Source organism: Hipposideros armiger, unplaced genomic scaffold (genome assembly GCF_001890085.2).
Source record: "Hipposideros armiger isolate ML-2016 unplaced genomic scaffold, ASM189008v1 scaffold_236, whole genome shotgun sequence".
In the NCBI taxonomy this organism is placed as follows: Eukaryota; Metazoa; Chordata; class Mammalia; order Chiroptera; family Hipposideridae; genus Hipposideros; species Hipposideros armiger.
In genome coordinates, this window is record NW_017731586.1 from 742,382 (window position 1) to 759,314 (window position 16,933).

General features: G+C 35.0%; 1 protein-coding gene across 1 annotated transcript in view; it reads left to right on the forward strand.

The window, feature by feature from the left end:
* The window catches only part of RELN (reelin), a 516,011-nt gene that overhangs the window by 353,330 nt on the left and 145,748 nt on the right, over window positions 1–16,933 (forward strand). Inside the window, exon 19 of the mRNA XM_019655108.1 lies at window positions 3,066–3,302. Coding sequence (XP_019510653.1) covers window positions 3,066–3,302 — 237 coding nt within the window. The remainder of the gene's footprint in view (window positions 1–3,065; window positions 3,303–16,933) is intronic.

Genomic DNA, 16,933 nt, shown 5'->3' on the forward strand with positions numbered 1-16,933 from the left:
ATAGTAAAAGTTAAAAGAAAATTAAACAAAAATCAAGGTGGTGATAATGATGAAAACATGAAGAAAATATCACCATCCTAAGTTAGCTGCCTAAAACACCATTTTTTTCTAACAAGGATGGACAGCTCCAAAATTCAGTAATCAATCTATATCATGAAATTTAATTAATCTTTGTTGATATGAAAAATAATTACACATTTAATGTGCTATTGCAAAGGTGCGTTTAATCTTGCCTGCCATTTGACAGCAACATTTTTCTTCTAAGCAGGATCAAGGTGGCTTTTCAGCATTAGGTATACGCATAGCTTGAAAGATTAAGATCAGAGTGGAGATTTTTTTCTTTAAAGTGGGAAGAACACTCATTTTCTGTATACGTACCCTGTCCATGAGACTCTTCCTCCTTCCCTCTTACAAATATTAATAAAATGTAACATAGCAGAAGTAAAATTTGATATATTTTAGATGCTAAATTATATTTTATATGATTAATACAAACCATGTAAATTCTTCCTAGGAGAGTTAAATATGTCTTGATGCCCTTAGCCATTTGCTGTATTTTCTTCAGTGTAAATTGCTGCCTGTAATTGCTATAAATTCCATATTGTTCCTTCCTGTCATGGTTGTTCAAAAATGAAGTGTGATCCATAAATTAGATATACTACTTGGCTAACCACTATTACTCCTAGCCAGTTTCTAATAATTTGCTTGCCTGTGATTCACTCAGTACATAAAAGAACTCTATCTGCTTGTTATTTATAAAATTTGAAGTCTGTAAATATATCTAAGTTAATCTTTTAATTAAATTGACTTCAATGTCTTGTGAAATAATTGATATTTTTATTAAGGTGAAACTTTATGTTACTGATGAGACTAAAACTATTCTAGATTTTTATTAATTATAGAGCTTGTTTTTTATTCTAAAATTATTGTAAAGCCTAATCTTATTTTATTTTTTATTATTATATTTTATTGTAAGGAATCCATGAGCTTAGTACCTACCTGACAAAGGAAGATTATCAATACAGAAAGTTGATCTAAGTCCCTGGTTTCTCATCTAGGAATATTCTGATCAAATGGTTCCACAGCTATTCTCCATAATATGCCTAGAGTGATGAAAACAGAGCTGCAACCCACCCCAGGGTATGAAGTGAATGTCAAGAGCACAGGCTCTAGAGTCATGCTGCTTAGGTCCAGGTCCGGGCATTGTCACTTAAAAGCTGCTTAACATTAGAGAAAATATTTACCTTCCTTGTGTCTCTGTATTCAAATCTCTATCAGGGTGTACTGATAATATGAACTTTATTTATTCAGCAAGAATTTGTTGAGTCCTTATTGTGTGCTGGGTGCTGTTCTAGATGCTAAGACACAATAGTAAAAAAACTGAAAGAAGTCTTTGCCATAAGGATATTATCCCAATTTCACAGATGAAGATGTTGAGGCACATAGAAGTACCTTCCCTGCAGTTGCAAAGTTATAAATCAAAGATCTAAACCTGACACAGAGTGGGGACTTTTATCCAAGAGTCTGATTATACACAAGAGTCTTAATGTCTCTGCCAGGGAAAATATTGGTCATTTCAATGACGTTATCACATGCACACTTTATTGTCCTTTAAAGTTACCTGAAAAATTTTACTTTTCAATTGTTGTTTTTAAAAATTATGTTAATTTCATCAGAGGGAATAGTAACTGCTTTTAAAACTATTAATATAAAGGAAAATTTTCATTTCCTAATAATAATAATCAAATTATTAAATTATTGCATGATGTTTTCATTGTTGAGGCAATTTGAATAATTTTATTTTATATATTACATATTAATATAAATAATATAGTTAATATTTAATAAATATTTAGAAAAATTAAGATGAAAATTACTAAAATACTGAAATTTTACTCTTTTATTCTAATAAAGTCACATTAGTAAAAAAAAGTTGGCAGATTGTAGAAAGTATTTTAAAACCAGAAATATATTATTGCTATGTATTTTAGGTTAAGAAGTGTTTATTAATATATATTCCTGTATTTGAATATTAATATTTCATTATTTTAAAAGTATGTTTTCTCACATTGCGAAAAGTTCTGTCAGTTTATTACTAGTACTTTGTATAATCAGTGGTGATTGTTCATGCTATTCTACCTATATTTCCATGTACAAATTACTTAAAGAGAAAATATATATTATTTTTCCATAGCATTCAGTGTGTAAAAAAATACATCTCCAATATGTAATTTAACAATTCTTTACACAATAACTAAAGATAACATAATACAAATATGAAAATCAATCTAATTTCTTAGTAAAACCAGCCTTAGACATTGAAATTTTTAAATAATTTGTTTCTAAGTTATCCAACCAGTCACCTGTCTTAGTGATTTTTTTCTTTGCTCACCAGAAAAAAGATGCAGTCCCTTCAGTGTGCGTTTACTGCAAACACCTCTACTAGTGTTTAATTGCACGTTGATGGAGACAAATGTTCCACTTGCCATTTGCTTCACATCTCACCTCGTGTATGGGTGTGAGCAGCATGGTACTGTGATTTATGGAGCTTTCAAGCAGATGTCATTGCAGTGACAATTAATGTATGGTTCCTGGTGCTATGTACAATAATTGCTCCTGAAAATTAGATATAATTCTTAATTTTCTTCCCCATTTGTCAGATAAAGGTTTATTGTCATAGCCACCATGACACAGCAAGTGACCTTACACATTATGCTAAACTCATGGGAATGAGAAAGTGCCACGATTCCAACCAGCCCCAAACTCTGATATGTGTAACAAGCTGCCAAAGATCCTTTACCAGACTGAGACAAACCCTGCCACTTTGAGAACCGTGTTTTACTGAGTTAGCTTTTCTGAGAGCAGATGAATGAAAGCAAAATCTCATTTTTGGATGTGTTTAGAAGACTTTGTTCAAGTCAGACAGGAAATTGGAAATCTCAGAAAAATTTAACAGTGGGAAAACTATTTTTTTTAAATACTATACTGCAGGATGAAAAAAAAAGAGCCTGCTATAAATGTATTTTAAGATGTCAAAGTAACCTAAATTTTTATTTTTTCTGTAGAATAATCTCTGTAGAATTACCAGATGATGCAAGACAGTTTGGAATTCAGTTCAGATGGTGGCAACCATATCATTCTTCCCAAGGAGAAGATGTGTGGGCGATTGATGAGATTATTATGACATCTGTCCTTTTTAACAGCATCAGTCTTGACTTTACCAATCTTGTGGAGGTCACTCAATCTCTGGGCTTCTACCTGGGAAATGTTCAGCCATACTGTGGCCATGACTGGACCCTTTGGTAAGGACTTCTCTTTGTTCTTCTTGGTGATGTTACTATTTGCGTTAAGGTTTAGAATGCACGAAGGATCTTCCAGTCCATCTAGCACTTAGTCATTTGTTGACAAATATTCACTGAACATGAGCCATTCGAAAGGTCATTATTATGTCTACAGGTAAGCTATCTTTGGGAAGGAGGTCTGAAAACAAAATACTGATAGATTTTAGTAAATATAAAATTTCCCCATATTTATTAATCTCAAATTTTAATTTCCCACCATTACATATGACAACTGTCCTCAAAAAGTATTAATAACTAAAGTGACTAACATATTCTCCCTTCATGGAGGCCCTCCATGATCATAATAATCACTCTAATGGCTATTTTAATAAAATTTCTTATGATTACTTCTATTTTCATGCTGTCTTACATAAAGTCCAAGAAGTTTTTCCAGTCCTAACTTTTTAGGAGCTCCTTTTTAATCTGTTTTATCAGCAGTATTGGACCAGTGACTCATCTAGTTAATGTCAGTGGGGTTTCAAGATTGTGGTATATCCTAGTCAAGGTACCCTTCATTCTTAGATATTTTGCTCCCTGTGGTCATATGCAAACTTAATTGTACATTAATTAAACTTAATTATACATTAGGCGGTAAATAAATAATTCGAGACTATGATTAGTACTTCAAGAACATCAGTAGGATGACACAATAGTGATTAACTAGTCAGGGGGTAGCTACTTTCAAAAGGGAAGAGGACGCTATATTCAGATAGTTCAGACAGTGACTACAGTACAGTCCACTGATTGGAAAGTGGAAGTTCCAGACTCGTGAAGATCTGAAGGAATAGCATTCCAACTACAGGAAACATTGGGGTACAAAGACTCCCAAAACAAGAGTGTCCATGGTGTGTTCAAGGACCAGGAAGGAGGCCAATGGTGCTGGAGGCCAGGTAGTGAGGAAGCGAATATCAGGAATAGAAGCCAAGAGATGTGCGGAGGCCAAATCATACAGGGCCTTCTAGGGCCAGGAATCCCGAATTAAAACTAGATCTGCATAATTTCAGAATATACAGCTTTCATCACTGTGCGTGACACCTCTCTCTGGGTTCCTTTAGGACTTTAAACATGATTGAGGAATAATTTTCTAAGAGATTTTTACTTTCTATTGAGTCATGGTCAAACCAATTTAATTTCTCCAGATGAATCTCGCCGAAAGCTATTCACTACGATTGTCTCCAGAGAGCATATCATAAATAACCCATCAGTGACCTTAATTAGAGGTAAATTTTACACACCATTGCACAGAAAATTATCTTTGATGGCAATTGTGCATGGACAGTCACATCTCACACACAGCAGGCTAAAAAGTCTAGCATCAAAATGACAGTTAATGGAATGGAAGTATAGCTGATCACTTTTGCTGCAAGCACTGTCAAACTAGATACAATGAAATTTCTGTAAAACACAGTATAAAGGTTGTTGTGTCTTTCTATAGTTGATAGCCTCAGATGCTTCTTTTTATGGATATTTTTTCTTAGTTCTGGAGCATTCAAAGAAAATAAAGGGGTGAAGCAAATAAGATACAGAGATATAAACCAAAATGAGATTTTTTGGAATTTTATGATTCTGAACATTTAAATTTACCTGAATTAACAATAATCGAATTGGTCATATACCATTAACCATATCCCTCGAGTTTGTGTAGTAGTTTCTTTTTTCCCCAGCACTTTTAATACAACAAAGAGTCATATCATGAATGCAAGTCCTGTATCACATTTATTTTCAAAAATAGTTAACATCTGTTCAAATAAACCCCAAAGTTGCTGAGCATTTTAATTTAACACTTGGGTTGAATGCATGATAACAGCAGTTTAATTTTTGTGCTTTGATCAAAACCCTAAGAACAATATCCTTTCATACAAGTCTGATGAATATTCTTAACCCACCACTGCTTTAATTAGTGGAGATACAGTTACTTTGTGAAAGTACAATCACAATAATTATAGAAAACCATAAGAAAATATAAATAACTGTACAATCCCCCTGGGTACCTTGAGCACCACCATAGGAGGTTTATTAACAACCACATGTGAGCAATCAGATTTAACTTTCTGATCTTCTCTGCAACAAAAAGGAGTTGTCTTAGTTATGAAACAACAGAAAGTATACTCTGGCGGTGATAATGAGGCTAGCGAAACACATTAACAACTTTAATGAGGACATGAAAGATGCTTACTGCTTATTAAAATGAAACAACATGGAAGATCTCAAATTGTTCCCATTTTTTTAGCCATTGAGTCAGAATAAAGCCCTTTTTAATGACACTGTTTTCTCTCTGCTACTGTTGAGGAATATATTGTCCAAGTTCAATGTGAATTCACTTTAGGAATGTTTTTCATAAATACTTGCTACAATATTGAAATTCAAATGATGGTATTGGCCAACTATTTATCATAACATTCTTGTCTTAAAACAAGTCACTTTTTAATGCAAAACCTTTGGAGCATATTATCTTAGTAAGTAAAAATTCTTTGAACATGTTCAAATATGTGGCCTGTGCCCTTCAATGACCTTGTTTCTCCCAAGAGAAATTTTGAAATGTATACATGTCTCTACAAATGGCTGGTGTTAAATTAATTATTGTTGGCTTTTCCCAGCTGTGAGTTCATTTGGTTCTCATTTTCTAACTCATGACTTTCCATGAGCATGGATTGTTGTTACTGAGAGTATTCTCCAGGGACAACTTGGACAATTGCTTTTTCATTAGAATAACTACAGTCAATATGCTATAAATCACTTTACAGTGTGTCATCTTAAAGCATGTTTTTCTGTGGAGAAATGAATTTCTTTTACTTATTTGTAGTACTTTTCCTCCTTCCACGTATAATATCTGAAATCAGAACCTCTGTCTGCTTTATGTTCTAAAAATAATATTTGAAATCTCTTAAATATATTTTAAGATCACTAAAGGAATAATTTTAATTGAGATTTATTAAAGATTACCTGACATACTGTTAGTGATAATACCAAGGGACATTTACATTCCTCTGTCCTATTTAATAGACTAGCTAGGTACAGAGGTGGAAAGGACATTGCTGTCATATTATGCAGGGTTTTGGTTTCCAAATTTGTACAACTCTGAAGGGGTGTTTGTTATAGCATATTAGTATTTGCAATTGGCTTTACTAAGAGAGATAAATAGTTTTCTAGACAAGCAAAAGCTAAAAGAGTTCAGTACCACGAGGCATATTTTACAAGAAATGTTAAAGGAAGTTCTTTAAGTTGAAAAAAAGACACTAATTAGTAACAGGAAGACATATGAAAGTATAAATCTCACTGGTAAATGTAAATTTTAGTTAAATTCAGAATACTTTAATGTTGTAAATGTTGTAATGGTGGTAGGTAAATCACTTATAAATATAATATGAAGGCTAAAAGACAAAAGTAGTAAAAACAACTATAACTAAAATAATTTATTAGTAGATACACAAGATAAAAAGATGTAAATTGTGACATCAAAAACATAAAATGTAGAGGGAGTAAAAAGGTATAGCTTTAGTATGCATTCAAACTTAAGTTGTTATCAGCTTAAAGTAGACTGTTTTAACTATAAGATACATAATATAAGCCTCCTGGTAAGCACAAAGTAGAAACCTATAGTAGATACAAAAATGATAAAGAGCAAGGAATCTAAGCATACAACTACAGAAAATCATCAAACCACAATGGAAAACAGCAAGAGAAAAAGAAAGGAACAAAAGAATTACAAAATAATCAGAAAACTATTAAGAAAATGGCAATAGTAAGTCCATACCTATTAAAAATTACTTTAAATGTAAATGGACTAAATGCTCCAATCAAAAGACATAGATTGGCTGGATGGATTTTTTAAAAAGCGGGTGGGGAAACTCAACTATATGCTTCCTACAAGAGACTTCTGCTTTAAGAGTGCATACAGACTGAAAGTAAATGGATGGGAAAAGATATTCCATACAAATGGAAGGCAGAAGAAAGCAGAGGCAGCTATGCTTATATCAGACAAAATAGATTTTAAAACAGAGACTCCAATAAGAGACAGAAGATCATTGCATAATGATAAAGGGGTCAATCCAACAAGAGGATATATAAATATTTATGCACCCAACATAGGCACACCTAAATATATAAAGCAAATATTATCAGACCTGAAGGGAGAAAAAGACAGCAACACAATATTAGTAAAGGACTTCAATACCTCACTTCCAATAATGGATAGATCATCAATTAGAGTATCAATAAGGAAACATTGGGCCAAATGGAATTAACAGATATTAATAGAGTATTGCATTCAAAAGCAGCAGAACATATTCTTCTCAAGCATACATAGAACATTCTCCAGGATAGATCCATTTTAAGCCACATAATGTCTTAGTAAATTTAAGAAGACTGAAGTCATATCAAGCAGGTTTTCCAACCATAATGGCATGAAACTGGAAATCATTACAAGAAGAAAACTAGAGAATTTATAAATATTTGAAGATTAAAAAACATGCTACTGAACAACCAATAGGTCAGAAAATCAAAAGAGAAATCAAAACATATCTGAGATGAATAAAAATGGAAATACAGCATAACAAAACATGTGGGATAGAGCCAAAGCAGTTCCAAGAGAGTTTATGCCTACATTTATGCCTCTAAGAGAGAAGTTTATAGTAATAAATGCCTACATTAAGAAATAAGAAAGATCTCAAATAAACAACCTCACTTTGCACTTCAAGGAATTAGGTAAAGAACAAACTAAGCACAAAGTTAGTAGAAGAAAATAACAAAGATCAGAGTGGAAATAAATGAAATAAAGGCAGAAAAGGTAGTAGAAAAGATCAGTGAAACCAAGAGCTGCTTTTTTGAAAAGATAAAATAAACTTTAGCTAAACTTACCAAGAAAAAAAAAAGGGCACAAACAAAATCATGAATAAAAGAGGAGACGTTGCAACTGATACCACAGAAATATAAAGGATCATAGAGACTACTCTGAATAATTAATTATATGCCAACAAATTGGATAACCTATAAGAAATGGATAGGGCCGGCCGAGTGGCGCGATGGTTAAGAACTGGCTTGGGACGCCAGAGGGCCCCAGTTCGGATCCCACATATGAGGGCCAGTGACACTGCAGCGGCTTATCTGTTCCCTTCCCCCCAATTCCCCAGCACTGTTCCCATCCCCCCAATTCCCCAATAAAAATCTTTTAAAAAAATATTAGAACTAATAAACAAATTCAGCAAAGTTGCAGAGTACAAAATCAGTACAGGCATACCTCAATTATTGCACTTTGCTTTATTGTGCTTTACAGATATAGCATTTTTTTATAAGACCCTCCACCAGCAAAAAGATTATAACTTGCTGAAGGCTCAGTTAGCATTTTTTTTAGCAATAAAGTGTTTTTTAATTAAAGTATGCACATTTTTTTAGACATAATGCTGCTGCACACTTAATAGACTCTAGTTTAGTGTAAACAACTTTTATATGCACTGGAAAACCAAAAAAAAATTGTGTGGCAATTTTATCGCAATATTCAGTTTATTGCAGTATTTATTTGGTCCGGAACCAAGCCTACAACATAGCTCTGAGGTACGCCTATATACAAAAATCAGTTCCATTTCTAAACACTAGTGATGGAATAACAGAAAAAGGAATTAAGAAAACAATCTCATTTACAATTGCATCATAAAGAACAAAATACCTAGGAATAAATTTAACTAATGTGGTGAAATAACTGGACACCAAAAACTGTAATAAATGAAAGAAAGACATTGAATAAGACACAAATACATAGAAATATACTTTATATTTATGGATTGGAAGAATTAATATTGTTTAGATACTCATACTACCCAAAGCAATCTATAGATTCAGTGCAATGCCTATCAAAATTCCAATGACATTTTCCACAGAACTTGAATAAACAGTCCTAAAATTTATATGGAACAACAAAAGACCCTGAATAGCCAAAGTAATCTTGAAGCAGAAGAAAAAAGCTGGAGGCATCACAATTCCTGCTTTCAAACTGTATTACAAAGCTATAGTAATAAAAACAGTATGGTTTTAGCATAAAAATAGACACATAGATCAATAGGGAAGAGAACAGAGAGCCCAGATATAAACCCACGCATATATGGTTAATTAATTTTTGACAAAAAAGCCAGGAATATACAATGGGAAAAGGAGAATCACTATATGCAAAAGAATGAAACTGGACCACTATCTTATATCATACACAAAAATTAATTCAAAATGTGTCAAAGATGTGAATGGAACACCTGAATCCATAAAACTCCTGAGAGAAAACATAGGCAGTAACCTCCTTGACCTCAGTCTTGCTGATGATTTTTTGGATTTAATACCAAAGCAAAGGCAACAAAAGTAAAAATCAACAAGTGGAACTACATTAAACTAAAAAGTGTCTGCAGAGCAAAGGAAATCATCAACAAAATGAAAAGGCAACCTATGGAATGCAAGAATATATTTGCAAATTACATATCTCATAAGGTGTTACTATCCAAGATATGTAAAGAAATCATACAACTCAACTGACAAAAAAAGAGAATAAGCAATCCAATTAAAAAATGGGCAGAGGATCTCATAGACATTTTCCCAAAGAAGACATACAAATGGCCAACAGGTACATGAAAAGGTGCTCAGCATCACTAATCATTAGGGAAATGCAAATCAAAACCACAATGAGATATTACCTCACACCTGTTAGAATAGATATTATCAAAAGAAACAAGGGATAAAAAGTGTTCAAAGGACGTGGAGAAAATGGATTTCTTGTGCGCTGTTGGTGGGAATGTAAATTGATAAAATCATATGGAAAACTGGAAAAAAAGTCCTGAAAAATAAAGTAGGATTACCAGAGGATGCAGCAATTCTACCTCTAGGTATATATCTCAAGGAAACAAAATCACTATCTCAAAAAGATATCTGCACCTTCATGTATATGGCAGCATTATTTACAGTAGTCAAGACAAGAAATTACCTGTTAATCAATGGATGACTAGATAAAGAAAATGTGTTATATTTATACAATGGAAAAATGTTCAGCCATAGGAAAGGCAATCCTACCATTTATGACAACATGGATGGACTTTGAAAAAAAAAAAAACCAAACTCATAGATGCAGAGAACAGATTGGTGGTTACCAATGTAGGGGTGAGGGTGAGCAAAAATGGGTGAAAGTGGTCAAAGAACACAAACTTCCAGTTATAAGATACATAAGTTTTGGGGACCTAATGTACAGCATGGTAACTACAATTAATAATGTTGCATTATATATTTGAAAGTTGCTAAGAGAGTGGATTTTAAAAGTTCTCATCACAAGAAGAAGATATTTTGTAACTATGTTAGGTGATGGATATTAACTAAATGTATTGCGGTAATCATTTTGCAATATATACATGTATCAAATCATTATGTTGCACACCAAAAACCTATACAATGGTATGTAATAATTATATCTCAATAAAACTGGACAAAATGATTAAAGTAAAAAATAATATGAAATAAGAAAAGCTATAGTGTTTATCATTAATGGTGCTTAAGGAAATGGAGATTTAACTGAAATATTTAGAGGTAAATATGATGTAGAGGTATTGAAAGGGCCTGCTAGGTACTTTCCTGGGCATAAAAATAGAAAGTACTCATTCCTTGTTATGTCTAATTTTTTTTAATTAAAGTTCTCCTTTTTTTTCTTTATGCAAGTAAATCACTAGCACTAGTCATGTTAGGGTCATTTTTTAGTAAGAGGAATTTCTGAAAGGAAGCAGCCAAAGTAGAGAGAAAGTGAAAGAGCAACATGCCAGAATTGAAACTAGCTGTGAATGACAAAAGGCATGAGAAAAAGGGTGACATTGTGTGCTATGTAATGTAGTGATAGGACTTTGGAAGCCTACTTTTTCCGCACCAGCCCCATGCGGCGCTGTCAGCTCTGGAGATGGGGGAAAGCAGAGGTGTAAAACAGAGGAGCACAGCTGCAGGGTGGGTGGCCCAGGTCTAGAGGGTATGGACAAATGGTTACATGTCCAGGATAGTCAGACAGCATATGTTCATATTTCATGTGGCATCTGTAAGCATTGACAAGGAAAAAGAGTTTATGTATTTTATGAGAAGCTAGAGTCACCGAGGGGAAAAATCCCAGGCTAAGGATTTTAAAAACCTGTTTATCTCATAACACAAATTAAATATAATGCACTTGGAATAAGAGGTAAGAAATAGTACTGTGGCTCTGTTAACGATTAAATAAATTCAAACTGAGTAATGAGTGGAAATGTGTTTTAAGATCTACAAGAGGAGCTATAAAGTAGTTGTTAGGCACTTCTAGGTTATAAGGGCCATTAGGAATGATAATGGGCAGTAATGGATAACACAAAAGGATTTCCTGAGCAGCTGCTCTGGAGAAAGCCCTGCAGAGCTCACGCTGGCACAGACCTAACATGCATCTGTGGGGACATCAGGCCCACAAGAGGATCCAATACATGTTTAGCAAGCAGTGGGCCAAACACTTTTCATGAGGGTCTACCTTTCCTTCTGCCACGTTTTGCTTAGTATTTTTAAATAGGAATATGTGTTTGAAGGGGTTAAGAGAAAAGCATCTTTACTCCATGCAGATCTTTATTCCTCTGGACTGGTCTTATGAGACTAGTCAAGGAGTTAGCCCAATAGTAACATAAGGAGTGTGTCATTGGTAAGCATCAACAAGGAGAAGTTGGGTTAGTGCCCAGCTGAAACTTTAGACAACCCTGATCCCTTAGGTTCCAGAAAAAACAAATTCCCAGCTCTCCCTTTATAAGATGAATCTACATATAGAATAATAGCCAAGTGAATTTCCTTAGGCTTGTCCTTTCATTGAACATTACCTATAACTTATATAGAAATTTTGTCAGTTTAAGTAATTTATAAGTAAACCTGGAGTATTCTTGGGATTATATTTTTATAAAGACTATTTAAAAGAACAGTAAATCAACTTAAACTGTGCATTAAAGGGAGTCAGTTGGGGTGAGCTGGCTCCCAAGAGCCACTTTAACTACTATTTCTCAGTAAATAATCGTTCTAGGAAGCTTAGGAGATAAATAATGTAAATATATTGAGTGACAAACTGAAAAGTCACTTACTATTATTTTCAACAACTATGAAAAGAGTGTTTTTAGTACCCAGGCCTCTATAAGATTGGAAATACAATTGAATATACCCCCCAAATAGGTTAATAAATGACTTTCTAAAATGAAGCCTATTTATTAGGCCTTTTCATCATGAAGATTTTATTACCTGAAATTTTTTATTCATTGATGAACTAATTTATACATTCAATTGTTATTGATTGCACAGTGGGCACAATTTGTGCTAGAGGTATAACGGTTGGTACTGAGATGGAGATAGAAAATTCCTCTGTGGAGCTTATATTCTAGAGGGGAATAACAACAGTAGACAAACTCATAATAATATCTCAGGTAGTGGTAAGTGCTGTGAGGATAAGGGAATAGGGTGTTGGGTGGCACAAGTGGAGAGTGATGTATTTTAGGGAAGATAGTCAGGGAAGCCCTCCTGGAAGGCATCAGGGGTGAGACCAGAATGATAAAAAAGAGACAACTGTGTAAAAATGTGCATGGAAAGCATTACAGGCAGGGAGAATCACCAGAACAAAGGCCCTGAGGCAGGCAAGAAACTAGATTATGTTAGACCCTTATAGAGCAACATAAAGATTTTGGATTTTCTTCTAAGTGTCACGGGATTCCAGTAAATAACTTGGAGCAGAGGAATGAGGTGATCATATGATTACATTATACAAAATTGTAGCTCCTGTGTGGAGAATAGATGGTATAAGGTAATAGCAGAGGCAGTAGGAGCTCAGCTCACAGGCTAATAGCGTCATCTGCGAGTGTTGATAATCGTGTTCGGAATAAGATGATGGCAGTGGATTAATGTACCACTTGAAGATAGTCTTAGGACCTGCCAAAGGAGTGGATAAAATGGCCGTGTTCTAAGACTCGTAGCCTGTGATGCTCAGACAGTTGACTTTTGAGTCTTTTATTTCTCCAAAGTTAGAGTTCCCTAAGTGTCTCCCTTTGGACTAAGTAGCTAAGTGAGATTTCAGAAGTAAGAGAACTAAACAAATCAATAAGAGAAGCCTACATTTGATGATTTAGATTCACGGTGTGTCTGGCTTGTTGAAACAGAAATACAATAGGCTGAGACAATTACTTTCTATGGACAGTGGTCCACAGAACCTCCCTGGTAAGTCCTGGTCACCTGGCCTGATGGCCTCTCCTGCCTCCCTGCCTTTCACTCAGTCCACCCCAACCAGTGGGTCTTCCTTCTGCTACCCCAATAAGTCAAGCTTTTTCTTCCCGCAGTATCTTTGCGTTATCTTTGCTTCTTCCTGGAAAGTTCTTTCATTAGTCAGTTTGGACACAGTGTTGAAAGCTGCCCAGTTGGCTGGAAAAGTCCAAGGGCTGGAAAAATGAATATTGTCTCAAAAATATGATAAGAAAATTGCAAAAATGAAATTAATAAATTATAATTAGATATCTACAAAACGTGTCAACTTCATTAGCTGCTAAATTTAAATACTCATAAAAAGTCATGGTATTAGAAATAATTTTTGAGTATGCTGAGAAATCATAGCCAAATGTATATTAAATGCATTGTTAAGAGCCAAATAAAATTTAAAGGCAAAATTTTAAAATCCACTTGAAAGTTTTGCAACAAAAACATACATATTTAATGTGGGACATGGATGCATTTTAATGTTTGCTATGGTGTGTGAATGGAGTTTTCAAAATTTAAAACTTCAAGGTCCTATAAGTTCTTAAAATGGCCCTGCTTGACTATATGCTGAATAATGTACATGGCGGCACACAGTTGGAAGGATAAAGAAAAAGAGGATTTCAAAGATTCCTCAAGTATTTTTCTCTCTTGCCTCCTTGCTAAACATTTTCAACCAGGGCTCTCAGGCCTGACCACATGGACCAGTGTGTTCCTTTCTGAAAGGAAGTAACACAACAAGAGTATGTTAAAAAGGCAAGTGCTAATTATAAGTCGTGTAAATGTGGATTGAGCAAGTTCATGTCAACTGAAATTGATTCCAGAGTTAACATGGATGCAATGTAAGAATAACAGGAGTAAGGAGGTCGTGGATATCCAAAGATCCGAGGTGAGCTGACGTTATTAACAGAAGTAGGAAAGGCTGGAAACAGCCAAAGCTCCTCTAATTCCTCTCTCTCAACCTAAGTGGCAGGGTGGTACTGTTGGTGAAAAGGTCCCTGACAACTTAACTACTCACCCACACCCCAGGTTCCTGCAGGAGACTGGCAGACACCACAGAGCTGAGGGGAGCTATTTTCCTCTGGATCCTTAGACTTTCCCTCTCTGACAGCATGTCCCCTCTCTGTCCCTTGGTCTCCCTTTCTTCCTTCCTTTCTCTTTGGGGGCCACAGCCCAGACTGTGCTTTGTGCCAACTCCCCCTCTGGCTTTTACCCAACCGAGATTTCCCTTTTTCTAATAACATTTTACTCTAACTGCTTCACATTTCCTTAAAATGCTGTTAGGTGGGCAAAATGAAGATTCATCCAAAATTTGACAGAAATCTTTGAAATTATTTGATTATCTTACCAACAAATTCCTATAAACTTTAAAACTAGAATTTTAAAAAGTTATTGCAACTAGCGGTTGGCCTCTAGACTTCGGGGCAATTAGGCTAGTTCCGCGGGAGACAAAGCTTGGTGACAGCTGCAGATGGACCTGTAGACTCCTAAAAAGCATGGAGGAGCCGCTCTCCATGGCCCCTGACAGTCACTGATCTGCCCACCGGTCTGACCCGCAGTAGCGCCCTGTAGATGCGTGTAACCTCATTAGAAAGAGCAAACACTGCTCACCTGTGGTCATGGCCGTTGTATACAGACAGCCTGAATCTCTGGCATAGGTGACAAATTACCCCCAGTTCTACCTCCCACAGGTGAGTTTATCTGATTCTTGAGAGAAAAATGCTAAGTGCCCAATTTTATACTGAGTTTTGTTTGCAAAGAGGCTGCTTTTCTGTAAGAGCTGAATAAACAGCAGTCAAGGAGCTCAGCTTATGTTTTTTAATGACCTGAGAGTTTATCTAACTTAAAGTAAGATTCGAGTCCTGACTTGAAGAACTGTGTGTAAATTTCCAAACTGAGAAAATGGAAATGGGAATGAAGAAGCTAAAGAATATAAACTATGCACTTTAAGTAGGAATGGTAAAAATAAGCAAAATAAAGCAGGTGCTAGCGACAAAAGTATAAAAGGAGCCTGAAATAGATGCCAAAAGCACATGTATTCCAAAATATCTTTGATTGCCAACTCAACAAGATAAATGAGGAATAGTCTAGTCACTTAGAAATCCATAAGGACTTTTTAAATGGAGTATTGAATAAATACATGACAAAATGCATTATGTGCAGAAATTCCAACTTTGTTTGAAGCTGTAGATTGAATAAAGTGAGTTTAAGGGGTTGTAGTAAAATTAATTTGGTATCTGGAAATTTCTCGTATAGAGAATTACTTCAGTTGAGAAACTGGTTGAGAGAATGTAGTAAGAAAACCAAGGGAAAAATTAATACAGCGGCTTATCTTAGAATATGGTGAATTAAGCCCATATATTTTACTTACAGTCGCTCTGAAATCCCATGAAAGTGATCCAGGCAGTGTAATAGAGAAAATGCTACACCATTCTTAGAATTTGAAACTTGAAATAAGCTTCTAGAAATGCTGGAGGAAAGTGTGTTGATGAGAGCAGGGTGAGCGCAAATTGAGTGACCCCTCACACCTGGCGCCACTAAACTCTTCTAGACTGGAGCTGGGCCTAGAGACCAGTGACAGAGGTGGTTCCATGAGTGGAAGAAGTGCACAGGAAGGTGAAAAGGCAGGGGCCGCCACACACTGAATGCCATAGAATGGTGAGCATAATGCAAAACCTATTAGACTTTCAAAGGGAAAATTACAACTACCATAATTCAAAGTGTGACTTTAATATTATGTTTAAGGTTTCTGAAGATCAAGCAGGACCTAGAAAAATGTATGGAGGTAATTAACAAGGATAACTTAATAAACAAAGAAAAAACTTGTACCCTACAAGTAAAAAAATATGTATTCCTTTCAAACATCCACTGGACGTGTGCAAAAAAATGATTATGAACTAGGCTCAGAGGCAATTGGAGTGGATACCAGTAAAACATGACACCGAAAGCAGAGACCATAAATGTCACATATTTCACCATTTAAAATATATGACAGACTACATATGCCAGTATGTGAAGAACTCTTACAAATAAGTAAGAAAAAGATAAATCATAATTTAAAAAACGGGCCAAGTACATGAAAAGACTATACACACACAGACAAACACACAAACACACAGTACAAATAGCCAATGAACATGAACAGCATTTTAACTTCTCTAATAATTAAAGAAATGTAAATTAAAAGACTATATGCGTAGAGTAACTAAAATGAAAAACATTGTCAATGTTCAATATTGACAAGTGGTAAAAATTGTAGCTTGGGGCCGGCCGAGTGGCGCGATGGTTAAGAACTCGCTTGGGATGCCAGAGGGCCCCGGTTCGGATCCCACATATGAGGGCCAGTGACACTG